Source organism: Eucyclogobius newberryi, unplaced genomic scaffold (assembly GCF_026437365.1).
Source record: "Eucyclogobius newberryi isolate DKJ021-1_F unplaced genomic scaffold, fEucNew1.0.hap1 SCAF_7, whole genome shotgun sequence".
NCBI classification, from domain to species: domain Eukaryota; kingdom Metazoa; phylum Chordata; class Actinopteri; order Gobiiformes; family Gobiidae; genus Eucyclogobius; species Eucyclogobius newberryi.
In genome coordinates, this window is record NW_027316389.1 from 5,882,770 (window position 1) to 5,902,787 (window position 20,018).

Below are 20,018 nucleotides of genomic sequence, written 5' to 3' on the forward strand. Positions count from 1 at the left end.
CTTCTGCTCAGGACAGGGGGGCGGGGCCTTCTTTCTTCTGCTCAGGACAGGGGGGCGGGGCCTTCTTTCTTCTGCTCAGGACAGGGGGGCGGGGCCTTCTTTCTTCTGCTCAGGACAGGGGGGCGGGGCCTTCTTTCTTCTGCTCAAGACAGGGCAGTGGGGTCTTCTTTCTTCTGCTCAGGACAGGGGGGCGGGGCCTTCTTTCTTCTGCTCAGGACAGGGGGGCGGGGCCTTCTTTCTTCTGCTCAGGACAGGGGGGCGGGGCCTTCTTTCTTCTGCTCAGGACAGGGGGGCGGGGCCTTCTTTCTTCTGCTCAGGACAGGGCAGTGGGGTCTTCTTTCTTCTGCTCAGGACAGGGCAGTGGGGTCTTCTTTCTTCTGCTCAGGACAGGGGGGCGGGGCCTTCTTTCTTCTGCTCAGGACAGGGCAGTGGGGCCTTCTTTCTTCTGCTCAGGACAGGGCAGTGGGGCCTTCTTTCTTCTGCTCAGGACAGGGGGGCGGGGCCTTCTTTCTTCTGCTCAGGACAGGGCAGTGGGGTCTTCTTTCTTCTGCTCAGGACAGGGGGGCGGGGCCTTCTTTCTTCTGCTCAGGACAGGGCAGTGGGGCCTTCTTTCTTCTGCTCAGGACAGGGCAGTGGGGTCTTCTTTCTTCTGCTCAGGACAGGGGGGCGGGGCCTTCTTTCTTCTGCTCAGGACAGGGGGGCGGGGCCTTCTTTCTTCTGCTCAGGACAGGGCAGTGGGGCCTTCTTTCTTCTGCTCAGGACAGGGCAGTGGGGCCTTCTTTCTTCTGCTCAGGACAGGGCAGTGGGGTCTTCTTTCTTCTGCTCAGGACAGGGGGGCGGGGCCTTCTTTCTTCTGCTCAGGACAGGGGGGCGGGGCCTTCTTTCTTCTGCTCAGGACAGGGCAGTGGGGTCTTCTTTCTTCTGCTCAGGACAGGGCAGTGGGGCCTTCTTTCTTCTGCTCAGGACAGGGCAGTGGGGCCTTCTTTCTTCTGCTCAGGACAGGGCAGTGGGGTCTTCTTTCTTCTGCTCAGGACAGGGGGGCGGGGCCTTCTTTCTTCTGCTCAGGACAGGGGGGCGGGGCCTTCTTTCTTCTGCTCAGGACAGGGCAGTGGGGCCTTCTTTCTTCTGCTCAGGACAGGGCAGTGGGGCCTTCTTTCTTCTGCTCAGGACAGGGCAGTGGGGTCTTCTTTCTTCTGCTCAGGACAGGGGGGCGGGGCCTTCTTTCTTCTGCTCAGGACAGGGCAGTGGGGTCTTCTTTCTTCTGCTCAGGACAGGGGGGCGGGGCCTTCTTTCTTCTGCTCAGGACAGGGGGGCGGGGCCTTCTTTCTTCTGCTCAGGACAGGGCAGTGGGGTCTTCTTTCTTCTGCTCAGGACAGGGCAGTGGGGCCTTCTTTCTTCTGCTCAGGACAGGGCAGTGGGGCCTTCTTTCTTCTGCTCAGGACAGGGCAGTGGGGTCTTCTTTCTTCTGCTCAGGACAGGGGGGCGGGGCCTTCTTTCTTCTGCTCAGGACAGGGGGGCGGGGCCTTCTTTCTTCTGCTCAGGACAGGGCAGTGGGGCCTTCTTTCTTCTGCTCAGGACAGGGGGGCTGAGTCATCTGAAGCCTTCTGTAGCATCAGGACTGCAGCTTCTCTGTTGTGTCTGCGAGCCTCGTGCAGCGGAGAGCTCCCCCATCTGGACACAGCACGCAACTACATCAACACATGGGACACTGACTTCATTCAAAACTGTAATCCAGCAGTGACAGTATTTATTTATTTATTTATTTATGTATGTGGTTATTCATGTATGTATTTATTTATTTATGTATGTATTCCATTTTATTCATTTTATTCATTTTATTCATTTTATTCATTTTATTCATTTTATTCATTTTATTCATTTTATTCATTTTATTTCAGGGACAGCTCACATTAATTAAAATGTAAATATGCCTGAATTATGCCATCAAATAAATTAAAGGATTAATAATATTAACATGAAAGTATTCAGAATAAAGTGCTGTATAATATATAATAATGTAATAATAATAATATATAATAATGTAACTGAACAACATGTTAGAAAATATTCAGCATTCAACTAAATACCAACAATATTCTTACCAACAGTGATAATAATCAAAAGTAGTTTCCAATTTGTGGTTTGGACTGACTCAGATGTATATTTTGAAGTTAATGCAATGTAATAAAATGAAGTACTTTTTCTACAATATGAATATTTGCAAAAAAGAGTTCAAATTCAAATAACTAAATTCTGTAAAATTCCGTGCACTTTTGAGATAAGAATGGCTCCACGACAAACGATTATTTTGCCAATGGATTAATCTTGCTAATACTCTTTTAATGAATCGATTAGTTTGGTTTGGCTCGTGGATATGACATTTTTACTGAATTTGACCAAGATGAAGAACACATTTGAACATAAAACATCATAAAACATCATAAAACATCTTCTTTCAACGATTCAAATCCATTTCTTGTTTCAACCATTACATTTTCACAATATTTGACTCTCACAGACACATTTTACCACATTTATGTCATTTTATAAAGACGAATATTGTTGCGATTGTCACTATCAGCCACAACTTTCTGCTTTGAACACTTTTATCTATTCGAAAAAAGGAAAGAAAACGTGTAATAATCAGCACAAACCGCCCACAGTCGATTCCAGAGGGTTCAAAAGCAGCTTTACGTTTAATTCGGGTCGTTTTTCTCTTGTTTTGGGGAAAATCGGTGGGAATTCTGAGTTGCCGACCTGTCTCTCAGATGAGCGTTTGCCCCGGCGTTTTCCAGCAGGAAGCGGACGACCTCCACATGACCTTCGGCCGCGGCGACGTGAAGAGCCGAGCGCCCGTCGTAGTCCACCGAGTTAACGTCCACGCCGGACAGAAAGTACCTGAAATACGGAGAGGGAACGCGGTTTATCTACATGGAAATATGTTTTATTATTTCATTTAATCCAGTTATGTACAGTAGCTTTGTATGGGACATTGTAACGTCTAAGAAACAGCAAAATGTCTCATCTTAAACTTACTTATACAGAAGGATTTGTTAATATTTCATTCTAAACCTGATTTATTTAAAGAAATGAAGGCCATTTTTGCATTTTTGCGTCACATCTATATCATTCAAATACTGAAAAAGATGTTTATTAATCCCTTTATAAATGTTTTTTTAATCTAATATGTGACATTAAAGTGACGTATGACAGGTTTTATGATTTTCTAATGTTGACTTTATTTTGTGTATTTATACCTGTTGTACATATATATTATAGTTTTACATCAATCGAGCAGGTATTTGTGGAGGAAACGTTGGAAAAGTCTGTAGAAAATGACAGGAAGTGACATCACACCAGGGACACTCATTCCAGACAAAGTTTATGCAGAATTGACACAAAAGAAACAACTTTTTTGACCCTGTAAACAATAATTAAACTAAATAAAGTCATTCTAATATATGTTTTTAATTGTCAAATTGCTGGGTAATTTCCTAGTGTGATGTCATCAATTGCAAACAGGAAGTGAAATTATAAACCCAAAGATGAGCTATTCTGAAATTAAAAAAAATATATTATTATTTAGTAAAATTCAAATAACATTTATCTTAACTGTATATTATTTCAATGAGTGGTCCGACCTGTAGGGGGCACTTTAAACCTCGCTCTGACCCTTTACATATTTATGATTTACGTCCCAAATATGTGCAAGTTTGGCCATTTGACACATCCGGGTTCACGTCAGGACTCTTCGGGCTCAAACCGGGACAAAAGGTGAAAAGAGAATGACCGAATCGTTAGTTCTGATGGAGACGTTTCAGTCCCTCACCTCCTGAGCGCCTGGACGTCCGCCTTAAACGCCGCCAGCAGCAGGTTCATGATCTGATATCCCTGAGGCGGGGTCACATCCACAGAGAGAGAGACGGTCAACACACAGATTACAGAGCGGGTCCCGGGTCGAGCGCCGGGTCCCGGGTCGGCCCTCCGGACTCACCTCGGACTCGGACTTCCACTGTCTGTAGGCCAGGACCTGTCTGAACGGGGTCCGGATGTCGAAGCGGTGCAACTGGAACCGGATCACCAACTCCTGCAGAGGATTATAACACGTGAACATCCAAACAATAATACAAACAAACAATAATACAAACAAACAATAATACAAACAAACAATAATACAAACAAACAATAATACAAACAAACAATACATCCAAAAATAGAGTGACAAAAAGTGTATTTAAGTGGCCGAAAGAGGGTCTTATTGGTTTTAAATTAGCATGTGTTCAGCGTGGAACATTAAATAACTGTTATTTTTAGATTTACAATGTAACTTCCTGTTTGCAATTGATGACATCACACTAGGAAAATTACCCATTAAACACTTATTCACAAATAAAAATATATGAGAGCTACTTTATTTTGTTGAATTAATGTTTAGAGAGTCAAAAAAGTTGTTTCTTTTGTGTCAACTGTACGTAAAACTTTGACTGGAGTGTCCCTGGTGTGATGTCACTTCCTGTCATTTTCCACATATTTTTCAACTTTTCTCCACAAATACCTGGTCGATCGGTGTAAAACTATAATTTATATGTACAACAAGTATAAACACACCAAATAAAGTCAACTGTCATACGTCACTTTAAATCTGCGTGAAATAATACTCTTTATAAAAAATACTCTTTTTCAGTTCCTCTTTATTTGGTGTTTAATAAATCAGGCTTAGAATTAAATATCAACAAATTTAAATATTAGTATTCCCTTAAGTGGGGTACTTTATGCCTTCGATTTACTCCTTTTTTAGCTCTTTAACCGGCACAACACGCTCAAACAACACGCTCAAACAAACAATTAAATTAACAATAAAACACAACTAATTCAACAATTCATATTTTTGTTTCTACTTACTAATGAAGAACTGTATTTTTGTATATTTATTATGTCCAAGTAAGTAAGATTGTATTTGTACAGCGCCTTTCATGGTTCGAAAATGAATGAAAAATGATTTCTAACAAAGCTGGTGTTGTAATACTGGCGCTGACCACAAGGGTCCTGGTCCCCAAACTGTGGTCCCGGTCCCTTGTCACTACTAGCATCAAACGGGGACAAGAACTAAATAAAATAAACACTTGAGGAACTGGAAAAGGTTCCTAAAGTGTGAATGTCGCACAAGTATCTTTTGTACCTGGCAGAAGTGCAGCGCCCTCCAGGGGGTTCCGCAGGGGTCCGTCTCTGGAGAAAAGGCCATCAGCCCCAAGACCCCGGGGACCACCGCCAGCAAAGCACCCTGGGAACTGGAGGCCGCAGGGACCGAGGTCTGGAAACAAGCAAAGCAGAGAGCGAAGGCGATATCAGGGAGAGAAAGACCTCCATTTTACACTTTACTTCCTCACTCTTTAGGCGTCATCGTCACGGTAACAAGGAAACACAGACATCGGTTTGCCCAAGGACACAACAACATGACATACCCTTGTTTATATATGTTTGTGAATTTAAAATACTGTTCTATTTGCGCTTATTTACAGGTGGGCGACTTATTGAAAAATGTTTACAGTATTTTAGGACTATAAGTCTTTTTTCATAGTTTTGGCCGGGGTGCGACTTATACTTATATACTTATACTCTGGAGCGACTTATATGTGACATTATTTGTTATTTTCACACTTGCAACCACATTTCATACTCCAGTGCAACTTATATATGTTTTTTCCTTCTCTATTATGCATTTTTTGGCTGGTGCGACTTATAGTCCAGAAAATACGGTAATATCACAGTTGTTTTTTTAAATCAGAATATTGAGCTAATAAAAGCAGGAGACAAGAGTATCCTTTCTGCACGCTTATGTTTCATCCACGTTTTGTGCGACACATCCGAGCACATTAAAAAAGGACAAATATTGTGTGAAATTGACTTTTTTGTTGAGCTTTTTAACCGTTTTCGAGCATCGTTCTCTCGTGTCTTTGAAATCCTGTTCACGAAGCTCAGAAATCACTCCGTTTCAACTTCCCCTGGATTATTCTGTCACAGCTGGAAATGCTGCGTTTTGAAGACAATACGTTATCGACAGACTCTTGTGTGTTTTCTTCGAGCATTTCGGCCTTCAAATTGCCTTTTATTAATGCGTAATATGTGGCCTTTCATTTCCATATTGTTATTTATTGAGCTGTTGTGTCCTTTGTGTGCAAGTGAAACATATTTAATTATATTTTGTTGACTTTGTTGGCGTTCTAAGTGAGCTCAGACCTTGAAGTGAAAGGCGGTGGAGTTGTGCTTGAGCCCGGCCGTCTGCATCACTGAGAGGAGGGACCTGGTTGCCGCGGGAGATAGGACCTGGTCACATGACAGCGGACAGAGGCCCCCGTTGGCCAGCGAGGCGGCCATTGCTGCCCCGGACTCACACGTCACTTCTGTGGATGAACACTGGGCAAAAACATAAACGTAGCATTTGACCCGCCCTTCAGTATCTCTGTATAAGGCTTTAGTGTCTGTGCATTTAAGATCAGATCAGATCAGATCAGATCAGATCAGATCAGATCAGATAATCCTTTATTGTCTCACATGGGGAAATTTCATTGATGCAACGCAGGTAGATCCAGAGGAAAAGAACAGAACTTATAGGAAGTGCATTTGACCCGCCCCTCTCTGTATAAAGGGAGTTACAGACCGCGGCGGCCGAAGCGTCCAGTTTACATTCAAAGTCTATGTAAACGTGCGTCGAGCGCGTCCTGCGTTTCCCGCAGCGCGATTTCTTCTTTTTAGCGGCGCGATTGGTGCGTTCTCGTACGCTCGCGCCGCTTTGGGCGCGTATGAGGCGCCCGAAGCGCCCAAAGCGGCCGGCACGCACGACCCGGAAAAAGACCCAAAACAAACCCGCAAGATAAAAAAAAATCCTTAAGACGCAGCTCTTGGAGCAAATAATGACATTGACTAAACTCTGCTCAGCTCTGAAGTACATGCGGGTCCCAGACGGGCCCCGGGGCCCATCACCTCCACTTTTGGACTTTGTAAAGTTAATAAACCAAAGCCATGGTCCAACATTAAACTCCATTTACACAACGAGAAAAGCGGCACAGCACAACTCCTCCACTGAGCATGTGCAGGACGACTCGACTCCACTGAGCACGTGCAGGACGACTCGACTCCACTGAGCACGTGCAGGACGACTCGACTCCACTGAGCACGTGCAGGACGACTCGACTCCACTGAGCACGTGCAGGACGACTCGACTCCACTGAGCATGTGCAGGACGACTCGACTCCACTGAGCACGTGCAGGACGACTCGACTCCACTGAGCATGTGCAGGACGACTCGACTCCACTGAGCACGTGCAGGACGACTCGACTCCACTGAGCACGTGCAGGACGACTCGACTCCACTGAGCACGTGCAGGACGACTCGACTCCACTGAGCACGTGCAGGACGACTCGACTCCACTGAGCACGTGCAGGACGACTCGACTCCACTGAGCACGTGCAGGACGACTCGACTCCACTGAGCATGTGCAGGACGACTCGACTCCACTGAGCACGTGCAGGACGACTCGACTCCACTGAGCACGTGCAGGACGACTCGACTCCACTGAGCACGTGCAGGACGACTCGACTCCACTGAGCACGTGCAGGACGACTCGACTCCACTGAGCATGTGCAGGACGACTCGACTCCACTGAGCACGTGCAGGACGACTCGACTCCACTGAGCACGTGCAGGACGACTCGACTCCACTGAGCATGTGCAGGACGACTCGACTCCACTGAGCACGTGCAGGACGACTCGACTCCACTGAGCACGTGCAGGACGACTCGACTCCACTGAGCATGTGCAGGACGACTCGACTCCACTGAGCACGTGCAGGACGACTCGACTCCACTGAGCACGTGCAGGACGACTCGACTCCACTGAGCATGTGCAGGACGACTCGACTCCACTGAGCACGTGCAGGACGACTCGACTCCACTGAGCACGTGCAGGACGACTCGACTCCACTGAGCACGTGCAGGACGACTCCACTGAGCATGTGCAGGACGACTCGACTCCACTGAGCATGTGCAGGACGACTCGACTCCACTGAGCACGTGCAGGACGACTCGACTCCACTGAGCATGTGCAGGACGACTCGACTCCACTGAGCACGTGCAGGACGACTCGACTCCACTGAGCACGTGCAGGACGACTCGACTCCACTGAGCATGTGCAGGACGACTCGACTCCACTGAGCACGTGCAGGACGACTCGACTCCACTGAGCACGTGCAGGACGACTCGACTCCACTGAGCACGTGCAGGACGACTCGACTCCACTGAGCACGTGCAGGACGACTCCACTGAGCACGTGCAGGACGACTCCACTGAGCATGTGCAGGACGACTCCACTGAGCATGTGCAGGACGACTCGACTCCACTAAGCATGTGCAGGACGACTCCACTGAGCATGTGCAGGACGACTCGGACGCACGTCTGCTGCTGAGTGTATTTTACGGACGTGAGTCCGGGGCGCTTATCTTCAAATGTACAGGCGTCTTAACTTCTGCGTCGGGCGCGATTCGGCCGCCGCGGTGTGTATGGGCCTTAAGGCTTTAGTGTCTTTGCATTTGACCCGCCCCTCTCTGTATAAGGCTTTAGTGTCTTTGCATTTGACCCGCCCCTCTCTGTATAAGGCTTTAGTGTCTTTGCATTTGACCCGCCCCTCTCTGTATAAGGCTTTAGTGTCTTTGCATTTGACCCGCCCCTCTCTGTATAAGGCTTTAGTGTCTTTGCATTTGACCCGCCCCTCTCTGTATAAGGCTTTAGTGTCTTTGCATTTGACCCGCCCCTCTCTGTATAAGGCGTTAGTGTCTTTGCATTTGACCCGCCCCTCTCTGTATAAGGCTTTAGTGTCTTTGCATTTGACCCGCCCCTCTCTGTATAAGGCTTTAGTGTCTGCATTTGACCCGCCCCTCTCTGTATAAGGCTTTAGTGTCTGCATTTGACCCGCCCCTCTCTGTATAAGGCGTTAGTGTCTGCATTTGACCCGCCCCTCTCTGTATAAGGCGTTAGTGTCTGCATTTGACCCGCCCCTCTCTGTATAAGGCGTTAGTGTCTGCATTTGACCCGCCCCTCTCTGTATAAGGCTTTAGTGTCTTTGCATTTGACCCGCCCCTCTCTGTATAAGGCTTTAGTGTCTTTGCATTTGACCCGCCCCTCTCTGTATAAGGCGTTAGTGTCTTTGCATTTGACCCGCCCCTCTCTGTATAAGGCTTTAGTGTCTTTGCATTTGACCCGCCCCTCTCTGTATAAGGCTTTAGTGTCTTTGCATTTGACCCGCCCCTCTCTGTATAAGGCTTTAGTGTCTTTGCATTTGACCCGCCCCTCTCTGTATAAGGCTTTAGTGTCTTTGCATTTGACCCGCCCCTCTCTGTATAAGGCTTTAGTGTCTTTGCATTTGACCCGCCCCTCTCTGTATAAGGCTTTAGTGTCTTTGCATTTGACCCGCCCCTCTCTGTATAAGGCTTTAGTGTCTGCATTTGACCCGCCCCTCTCTGTATAAGGCTTTAGTGTCTGCATTTGACCCGCCCCTCTCTGTATAAGGCGTTAGTGTCTGCATTTGACCCGCCCCTCTCTGTATAAGGCGTTAGTGTCTGCATTTGACCCGCCCCTCTCTGTATAAGGCGTTAGTGTCTGCATTTGACCCGCCCCTCTCTGTATAAGGCTTTAGTGTCTTTGCATTTGACCCGCCCCTCTCTGTATAAGGCTTTAGTGTCTTTGCATTTGACCCGCCCCTCTCTGTATAAGGCGTTAGTGTCTTTGCATTTGACCCGCCCCTCTCTGTATAAGGCGTTAGTGTCTGCATTTGACCCGCCCCTCTCTGTATAAGGCGTTAGTGTCTGCATTTGACCCGCCCCTCTCTGTATAAGGCGTTAGTGTCTGCATTTGACCCGCCCCTCTCTGTATAAGGCTTTAGTGTCTTTGCATTTGACCCGCCCCTCTCTGTATAAGGCTTTAGTGTCTTTGCATTTGACCCGCCCCTCTCTGTATAAGGCGTTAGTGTCTTTGCATTTGACCCGCCCCTCTCTGTATAAGGCGTTAGTGTCTGCATTTGACCCGCCCCTCTCTGTATAAGGCTTTAGTGTCTTTGCATTTGACCTGCCCCTCTCTGTATAAGGCTTTAGTGTCTTTGCATTTGACCCGCCCCTCTCTGTATAAGGCGTTAGTGTCTTTGCATTTGACCCGCCCCTCTCTGTATAAGGCTTTAGTGTCTTTGCATTTGACCCGCCCCTCTCTGTATAAGGCTTTAGTGTCTTTGCATTTGACCCGCCCCTCTCTGTATAAGGCTTTAGTGTCTTTGCATTTGACCCGCCCCTCTCTGTATAAGGCGTTAGTGTCTTTGCATTTGACCCGCCCCTCTCTGTATAAGGCTTTAGTGTCTTTGCATTTGACCCGCCCCTCTCTGTATAAGGCTTTAGTGTCTTTGCATTTGACCCGCCCCTCTCTGTATAAGGCTTTAGTGTCTTTGCATTTGACCCGCCCCTCTCTGTATAAGGCTTTAGTGTCTTTGCATTTGACCCGCCCCTCTCTGTATAAGGCTTTAGTGTCTTTGCATTTGACCCGCCCCTCTCTGTATAAGGCGTTAGTGTCTTTGCATTTGACCCGCCCCTCTCTGTATAAGGCTTTAGTGTCTTTGCATTTGACCCGCCCCTCTCTGTATAAGGCTTTAGTGTCTGCATTTGACCCGCCCCTCTCTGTATAAGGCTTTAGTGTCTGCATTTGACCCGCCCCTCTCTGTATAAGGCGTTAGTGTCTGCATTTGACCCGCCCCTCTCTGTATAAGGCGTTAGTGTCTGCATTTGACCCGCCCCTCTCTGTATAAGGCGTTAGTGTCTGCATTTGACCCGCCCCTCTCTGTATAAGGCTTTAGTGTCTTTGCATTTGACCCGCCCCTCTCTGTATAAGGCTTTAGTGTCTTTGCATTTGACCCGCCCCTCTCTGTATAAGGCGTTAGTGTCTTTGCATTTGACCCGCCCCTCTCTGTATAAGGCTTTAGTGTCTTTGCATTTGACCCGCCCCTCTCTGTATAAGGCTTTAGTGTCTTTGCATTTGACCCGCCCCTCTCTGTATAAGGCTTTAGTGTCTTTGCATTTGACCCGCCCCTCTCTGTATAAGGCTTTAGTGTCTTTGCATTTGACCCGCCCCTCTCTGTATAAGGCTTTAGTGTCTTTGCATTTGACCCGCCCCTCTCTGTATAAGGCTTTAGTGTCTTTGCATTTGACCCGCCCCTCTCTGTATAAGGCTTTAGTGTCTGCATTTGACCCGCCCCTCTCTGTATAAGGCTTTAGTGTCTGCATTTGACCCGCCCCTCTCTGTATAAGGCGTTAGTGTCTGCATTTGACCCGCCCCTCTCTGTATAAGGCGTTAGTGTCTGCATTTGACCCGCCCCTCTCTGTATAAGGCGTTAGTGTCTGCATTTGACCCGCCCCTCTCTGTATAAGGCTTTAGTGTCTTTGCATTTGACCCGCCCCTCTCTGTATAAGGCTTTAGTGTCTTTGCATTTGACCCGCCCCTCTCTGTATAAGGCGTTAGTGTCTTTGCATTTGACCCGCCCCTCTCTGTATAAGGCGTTAGTGTCTGCATTTGACCCGCCCCTCTCTGTATAAGGCGTTAGTGTCTGCATTTGACCCGCCCCTCTCTGTATAAGGCGTTAGTGTCTGCATTTGACCCGCCCCTCTCTGTATAAGGCTTTAGTGTCTTTGCATTTGACCCGCCCCTCTCTGTATAAGGCTTTAGTGTCTTTGCATTTGACCCGCCCCTCTCTGTATAAGGCGTTAGTGTCTTTGCATTTGACCCGCCCCTCTCTGTATAAGGCGTTAGTGTCTGCATTTGACCCGCCCCTCTCTGTATAAGGCTTTAGTGTCTTTGCATTTGACCTGCCCCTCTCTGTATAAGGCTTTAGTGTCTTTGCATTTGACCCGCCCCTCTCTGTATAAGGCGTTAGTGTCTTTGCATTTGACCCGCCCCTCTCTGTATAAGGCTTTAGTGTCTTTGCATTTGACCCGCCCCTCTCTGTATAAGGCTTTAGTGTCTTTGCATTTGACCTGCCCCTCTCTGTATAAGGCTTTAGTGTCTTTGCATTTGACCCGCCCCTCTCTGTATAAGGCGTTAGTGTCTTTGCATTTGACCCGCCCCTCTCTGTATAAGGCGTTAGTGTCTTTGCATTTGACCCGCCCCTCTCTGTATAAGGCTTTAGTGTCTGCATTTGACCCGCCCCTCTCTGTATAAGGCTTTAGTGTCTGCATTTGACCCGCCCCTCTCTGTATAAGGCTTTAGTGTCTTTGCATTTGACCCGCCCCTCTGTATAAGGCTTTAGTGTCTTTGCATTTGACCCGCCCTTGTTAGGCTGAAGTGTAAAAAAGTTCAGCAGCTCGGTCCCGGTGTCTCCCTCTGCTGGTGACTCCAGGAACATAAACAGCAGTTTCACCTGCAGCATCAGATCCAGTGCAGCGTTAACGTCCACTTTGTCTGGAAAGCACTGAAGACGGAACAATGCAGACAAATACAAACAAAGTAAATACAAACAGAGTAAATACAGACAGAGTAAATACAAACAGAGTAAATACAAACAGAGTAAATACAAACAAAGTAAATACAAACAGAGTAAATACAAACAAAGTAAATACAAACTAAAGTAAATACAGGTTAAGAGTGACTTAAAAAGCCTTCACCTTTTTCTCCTGCAGAAAGAAGGACAGCGCTGACAGTCGGACGCTCGAGTCTCTGCTGCTGTTGTAACTAGAACACAAAAGACACACATTTTCAAATAGTAACGTGGAATAGTAAAGTAGAAGTACACACAGAATATATCTTGCATTTGGTCCATTATACACATGTTTATTGCGTGGTATTTCTACTTTTACGGATCATTTTAAAGTCACAATACTCTCACTTCAGTCAGTATTTCTGCTCCTCTACTTCAATGAACAACCGGTCTGTGAGCACTCAAACTACCGTATTTTCTGAACTATAAGTCGCACCTTTTTTCATAGTTTTGGTTGGGGTGTGACTTATACTTATGTTTGTAATTATACGTATACTTATACTCCGGAGCGATTTACATGTGATAGTATTTGTTATTTTCAGACTTGCAATTGCATTTCATACTCCAGTGTGACTTATATGTGTGTTTTTTTCTTTTCTATTATGCATTTTTTGGCTGGTGCGACTTATAGTCCAGAAAATACGGTTTATATTACAAATACACATATATCTGAAGTACCTGGTGCAGTTGAGGTTGGCATGTTCCTTGTTGCACAGTCTTTTGATCACATTCAGCACCTAAAACAGGCAAAAACGACGAGAGAATGGCGCGTAAAGAGCATGTTTTTGTTCAAATCTATGACATTATTTCAGAATATTTCATCTTAATCTCTCACTGAATCGTACTTCTCCTCTTCCTCTGCGCAGACACGTCCAGCCTCCAGCTTCGGACACAAAAAAGTAAATGCGTAAATAGTTGCAGTTGTGACAAAACCAGCAAAAAGCGAAATAAATACGACGACGAATAAGACAATTGAGAAAACCACAGACGACGGTGTTAGGACTAAAAACAACGATCGCGCCAAAATATTTAAACATTTCGAGAGCGGATATCGTTGTCTTAAATTGATGAATGAGTCAAAATGTGCTTAAAAAGAGAGTTACTTGTAAGAGTGAAGTTGTAACGATGGCTCCTGTCTCAGTCAAGGGCGTGTGAGGGATTCCTACGAACAAAAAGTAGAGACGAATTTAACCTTTTACACAAAAATGTCACGTTTTATGTCCTTTTTATGTCACGTCTCGTCACATCTAAACGTCTCTTCTCTTCTAGACCTCGTGTTTCCTGGAAGACCTGCACAACAAATGTCAATGTGCGATATCATAGACTGTTAGCTTTAAATACCGTATTTTCCGGACTATAAGTTGCACCTTTTTTCATAGTTTGGCCGTGCGACTTATATGTGATATTATTAACACATTATTTATAATTTTGTTAGTTATTTTCACACTGGCAACTGCATTTCACATGTTGATTATTTTCACACTGACGACCACAAGAGGGCGCTCTAGGCTCTAAGCGACGCAGAAGAAGAATCTGCTCTTCCTCTTCCTCTGGAGTTTGTGAAGTTGTTTAGAAGTGACACAGAGGAAGAAGAATTCAATGGATTTAGTGATTTGGGGTCAAACTGATGCTTTGCTAAACTTGTTAGCATGTTCTTTATGCTATAGTTATCTGAATAACTGTTCATATGTTACGTTAACATACCAGACACTTACCACAGTTCTGTCTGTGCCTCATGTAGCTGAAGGTGTTAGCGTTAGCATACGTCATGTAGCTGAAGGTGTTAGCGTTAGCATACGTCATGTAGCTGAAGGTGTTAGCGTTAGCATAAGTCATGTAATAATAATAATAATAATAATAACTTTTATTTATATAGCGCTTTTCAGTGACCCAAAGACGCTGAACATAATAAAAAAAAGGGGGGGGGTATTTACAGACAGGGGGGACAACACGTACAATACACATTAATATACAGATAAAATGAACAAGACAGAAGAAGTAGAGAGAAAAAGATGGGGATGTAACAGGGGGTAGAAGTGTAGGCAATGGGGTAGAGGAGGCTAGGGGTAGGGGAGGTCATAGGCTTGGGTGAAGAGGTATGTTTTTAGGCGGGATTTGAATGTTGTGAGTGAGGGAGAGTGGCGGACAGGTTGGGGGAGGGAGTTCCAGAGTCGGGGTGCTGTTCGGGAGAATGCTCTGTCGCCAAAAGTTTTGAGTCGGGATGTTGGTGCAGTCAGGGTGAGAGAGGAGGAGGATCGGAGAGCTCGGGTGGGGCGGTGGGGGATGAGGAGGTCAGACAGGTAGGGGGGGGCAAGGTGGTGAAGGGCTTTGAAGGTGAGGAGGAGTATTTTAAAGTTTATGCGCTGCTTGATGGGGAGCCAATGGAGAGAGCGGAGAACGGGAGTGATGTGATCACGGGACCGGGTGTGGGTGAGGAGGCGGGCAGCAGAGTTTTGGACCATTTGGAGTCTGTGGAGGGAATGGGAGGAGATGCCAGTGAGGAGGGAGTTGCAGTAGTCAAGGCGGGAGGAGATGAAGGCATGGATGAGGGATTCAGCAGCGGGGAGGGTGAGGCAGTGTCGGATTTTGGCGATGCGGCGGAGGTGGAAGTATGAGGTCTTGACAATGTGGCTGACATGGGGAGTGAAGGAGAGGGTGGGGTCCATGATGACACCGAGATTGCGTACCAGGGTAGAGGGGGTGATGGTCGAGGTGTCGATGCTGAGTGAAAAGGGACCAGTTTTATTGAGAGTGGATTTGGTGCCAATGAGGAGGAGCTCTGTTTTGTCACTGTTCAGTTTGAGGAAGTTGAGAGTGAGCCATGATTTTATTGTAGAGATGCAGGTTTGGATGTGGCTGAGGGGAGGGTTTTGGGTGGATTTGGTGGTGAGGTATATCTGGGTGTCGTCAGCGTAGCAGTGAAAGTCCAGGTTGAGTTGGCGGAGGATGTGACCAAGGGGGAAGATGTAGCAGATGAAGAGGAGGGGGCCGAGGACTGAGCCCTGGGGGACCCCCTGCGTTACTGGGGAGAGGGTGGATGAGTGACCGGAGAGGGAAATGAACTCTTGCCTGTTGGTGAGGTAGGATGTGAGCCAGTCAAGTGCAGAGCCCTCAACACCCAGTTGGCGCAGCCTTTGTAGGAGGATGGAATGGTTTATAGTGTCAAAGGCTGCGCTGAGGTCTAGTAGTAACAGGATGTTGAGGGCCCCGGAGTCTGCAGAGGTGAGGAGATCGTTGAGTACTTTGACCAGGGCTGTTTCAGTGCTGTGAAGTGGGCGGAAGCCAGATTGGAGGGGTTCATAGAGGTTGTTTGACTGGAGGTGGGTGTGAAGTTGGGCGGCGACGATGCGTTCCAGCGTTTTTGAGAGGAACGGCAGGTTGGAGATGGGGCGGTAGTTGGAGAGGTTGGCGGAGTCTAGGGTGGGTTTTTTGAGGATGGGGGTGATGGAGGCCAGTTTGTAGATGGAAGGAACATGGCCGAGGGATAAAGACTGGTTGAAGAGGGTGGTGAGATGGGGGATGAGAGCAGGGAGGCAGGCCTTGGTTAGATTCGTTGGGAGGGGGTCGAGAGAGCAGGTGGTGGTTTTGGAAGCGGTGATGAGGTCTATGATATGAGAGGAGTTAACAGAGGAGAAGGTGGTGAGGGGAGGGAAGGGTGGGTGGTCAGGGAGAGGAGGGGCAGGGGTGGGGGTGGTGATGGAGTTAATGGAGACGGCAGTCATGGAGCTGTTGATTTTGGAAATTTTGTCATTGAAGGCAAGGAGGAAAGAGTTGCAGAGGTCAGGGGAGGAGGGTGGAGTGATGTCCGGTGGCTGGAGCAGCTTGTTGACGGTGGAGAACAGGGTGCGAGGGCTCCGGTGGGAGCTGTTGATGAGGGTGGAGAGGTGGGCAGATTTGGCGGCTTGGAGAGCGTCACGGTAGGAGGAGATGTGTAATTTGAAAGCTTCGGCGTGGACGGTGAGGCGGGTTCTTTTGAGGAGTCGTTCGAGTTGGCGGCCAGTCTGCTTCATGGTGCGGAGTTCAGGGGTGTACCAGGGGGCGGGGTTGATGTATGAGACGGAGGAGGTTTTCCAGGGGGCTAGGGAGTCAAGGGAGTCGGAGAGGGTGGTGTTGAGCATGACAGCATAGTCGTCGGGGGAAGAGGGGGGGGAGTCAGGGGGGAAAGCAGAGGATATGAGCTGGGAGAGCGTGAGGGGGTTGACTGACTTGATATTGCGGTAGGTGATGGTGCGTTTTTTGGGGTTGTGGGGCGAGGGTAGGGGGGCGGAGAAAAGGATGCAGAGATGATCAGAGAGTGGGAAGGGGAGGGGGTGGGGCTTAGATATGGGTAGGAGAGAGGAACAGACTAAGTCCAGAGTGTGGCCTTTGGTATGGGTGGGGAAGTCAATATGTTGGGTGAGATGGAAGCAGTCCAGGAGAGAGAGGAAGTCGGATGTCAGTGGGGCGTTGGGGCAGTCAATGTGGATGTTGAAGTCACCAGTGAGTAGGAGGCGGGCAGAGAGAGAGGATGCGATGGTGAGGAGTTCAGACAATTCAGTGAGGAAAGAGGGGTGGGGCTTTGGGGGACGATAGATCAGGATAGCGGTGATAGAGTTGGGGAGGGAGAAGGCGAGGTATTCAAATGATGAGATGGATGGAAGGTTGAGGTTCAGTTCAGTGATGGATGTAGATTTTTTATGAATAACAGCAAGACCTCCCCCACGCCCGGAGAGGCGGGGTTTGGCAGTGTAAGTGTAGTTGGAGGGAGTGGCTTGGTTGAGAGCATAGAAGTCCAGGGGCTGTTGCCATGTTTCACAGAGGAGAAGCAGATCAATGTTATTGTCCAGTAGCAGTTCAGATATAACAGGTGATTTGTTGGCGAGGGAGCGGCAGTTCAGCAGTGCAAGGGAGATGGATGGGGGCGCGGAGATGGATGGGGGCGCAGGGGTGGGGGGGCGGAGGTTGCTGAGGTTGGCAGTGCGGCAGGTGGGGGTGACAGGGGGGCGAAAACTAGTCCAGAGTGAGGGGATAGGTGAGCCGTCGTTGGAGTGTTGGTTATGGGAGAGACCAGAGCCCCTGTGGATGTAGCGGGGCCGGCGAAGGATCCCAGCTGAGCTAGCTGCAGAGGCAGCAGCAGCTGGGAGACGGTGGTTATGGTTGAGGAGGTGAAGGTCAGCAGCGGTGTAGGTGAGTAGGCGAGAAGTTGGTGGAGCGGTGGCCTGGAGGCGTGGGAGTGATAGTCCGAGGAGGAGATGGAACGTAGCAGCAGATGAGAGTAATCCAGTTAGAATGTTGGCGGTGGCTAGAGGCTGGTTAACTAGAAGCTGGTGGGCAGAGAGTTGTGAAAAAGCAGCAGTGGACCGGGTGTTGAAGCTGGTGGAGTGAGTGGCGTTGGTTGCCCCAGACCTTGTCTGCACGGCAGGGAGGCCCCGCGATACCATGACGGACCTCCGCAGGTGTTAAGCCAGCTGTTAGCTGGCGGCTAGGGCAGTAGATAGTCCAGGAGTGAGGGAGGAGATGAGCGATGGACGGTGCAGTAATGTCCGATGAAGTTAAGGAACAGGGATGTAGACAGAAGACAACACAGAGACGCGGGAACAAAACAAAACAATGGAAACGACTAACAAAACAAAGACGTTGGGACAGAAGCGGCAGTCCACATACCAGACGCCGGCGTTGCTCTAGCCCGAAGGTGTTAGCGTTAGCATACGTCATGTAGCTGAAGGTGTTAGCGTTAGCATACGTCATGTAGCTGAAGGTGTTAGCGTTAGCATACGTACACCTATTCACCATGTTCTCTCATCTGTTATTATTTTAAACTGCATTTCAAGATGAAATGTCTGTTCTTGGTCTTGGATTTCATTAAATAAATGTCCCCAAAAAATGCGACTTGTACTCCAGTGCGACTTATATAAGTTTTTTTCTTCTCTATTATGCATTTCGTGGCTGGTGCGACTTATACTCCAGAGTGACTGTACATAAAGAGAACAGAAACATGTGAGACCTGTTCTGTTGAGGGTGAAGGGAGAATCGTATCGCGAAAACTCTTCAAATCCGACGTATCTGTGAACCAGGTCTGCTCCGAGCGCGTCCACCGCGACGCCGTAAACCAGCGGCCACGACACGTCCCCGAGCAGGACCGGGCTGGACCAGTCTCCCAGGGACAACCTGCAGGGGCGAAGAGGGAGAGAGACATTCACAACAGGAAGCCTCCTTGTCACACCATTGTCAACTCTTTGTCCTGTGCTGCTCCTGGACTCAGTGAGGGGGTTCAGCTTGATTTAAAAAAACAAATAGAGGGAGAGTTTATTTTCTCAAATGTTGAAATGTTTTTAAATGGATGTTATATTTTCACGTTGCCCCAGGTCACAAAAGAGGTCTTGATCTCAGGGAGTTCTTGGTTAAATAAAGGTTAATAAAATAACATAAAATAAAATAAAGAGAGAGAAGGGGACGAAAGATGAAAGGAAGAAAGAAAAGCACTTATTCGTATTGCACTGATTCATATTGCACTGATTCATATTGCACAGATTCCTATTGCACTGATTTATATTGCACTGTTTTATATTGCAATGATTCATATTGCACTGTTTATATTGCACTGTTTTATATTGCACTGATTCATATTGCACTGGTTCATATTGTACTGATTCATATTGCACTGATTCATATTGCTCTGATTCATATTGCACTGATTCATATTGCACTGTTTTATATTGCACTGATTCTTATTGCACTGATTCATATTGCACTGATTCATATTGCACAGATTCCTATTGCACTGTTTTATATTGCACTGTTTTATATTGCACTGATTCATATTGCACTGATTCATATTGCACTGATTCATATTGCACTGGTTCATATTGCACTGGTTCATATTGCACTGATTCATATTGCTCTGATTCATATTGCACTGATTCATATTGCACTGTTTATATTGCACTGATTCATATTGCACTGTTTTATATTGCACTGATTCTTATTGCACTGATTCATATTGCACTGATTCATATTGCACAGATTCCTATTGCACTGATTTATATTGCACTGTTTTATATTGCACTGATTCATATTGCACTGGTTCATATTGCACTGATTCATATTGCACTGGTTCATATTGCACTGATTCATATTGCTCTGATTCATATTGCACTGATTCATATTGCACTGTTTTATATTGCACTGATTCATATTGCACTTTTTTATATTGCACTGATTCATATTGCACTGTTTTATATTGCACTGATTCTTATTGCACTGATTCATATTGCACTGATTCATATTGCACAGATTCCTATTGCACTGATTTATATTGCACTGTTTTATATTGCACTGATTCATATTGCACTGGTTCATATTGCACTGATTCATATTGCACTGGTTCATATTGCACAGATTCCTATTGCACTGATTTATATTGCACTGTTTTATATTGCAATGATTCATATTGCACTGTTTATATTGCACTGTTTTAT

At 47.1% G+C, this 20,018-nt stretch overlaps 1 protein-coding gene across 1 annotated transcript in view; it reads right to left on the bottom strand.

Annotated features, from left to right (window-relative positions):
- Window positions 1-1,570: 1,570 nt before the first annotated feature.
- Window positions 1,571-20,018, bottom strand: part of glsl (glutaminase like) — a 20,827-nt gene continuing 2,379 nt past the window's right edge. Inside the window, exons 4-15 of the mRNA XM_072435090.1 lie at window positions 18,545-18,708; window positions 13,665-13,723; window positions 13,397-13,444; window positions 13,240-13,298; window positions 12,689-12,755; window positions 12,445-12,495; window positions 6,238-6,414; window positions 5,180-5,311; window positions 3,995-4,087; window positions 3,830-3,891; window positions 2,758-2,898; window positions 1,571-1,671 (exon numbers count right to left, since the gene is read on the bottom strand). Of these exons, the coding sequence (XP_072291191.1) occupies window positions 1,572-1,671; window positions 2,758-2,898; window positions 3,830-3,891; window positions 3,995-4,087; window positions 5,180-5,311; window positions 6,238-6,414; window positions 12,445-12,495; window positions 12,689-12,755; window positions 13,240-13,298; window positions 13,397-13,444; window positions 13,665-13,723; window positions 18,545-18,708 (1,153 nt within the window). The 3' untranslated portion in view covers window position 1,571. The remainder of the gene's footprint in view (window positions 1,672-2,757; window positions 2,899-3,829; window positions 3,892-3,994; window positions 4,088-5,179; window positions 5,312-6,237; window positions 6,415-12,444; window positions 12,496-12,688; window positions 12,756-13,239; window positions 13,299-13,396; window positions 13,445-13,664; window positions 13,724-18,544; window positions 18,709-20,018) is intronic.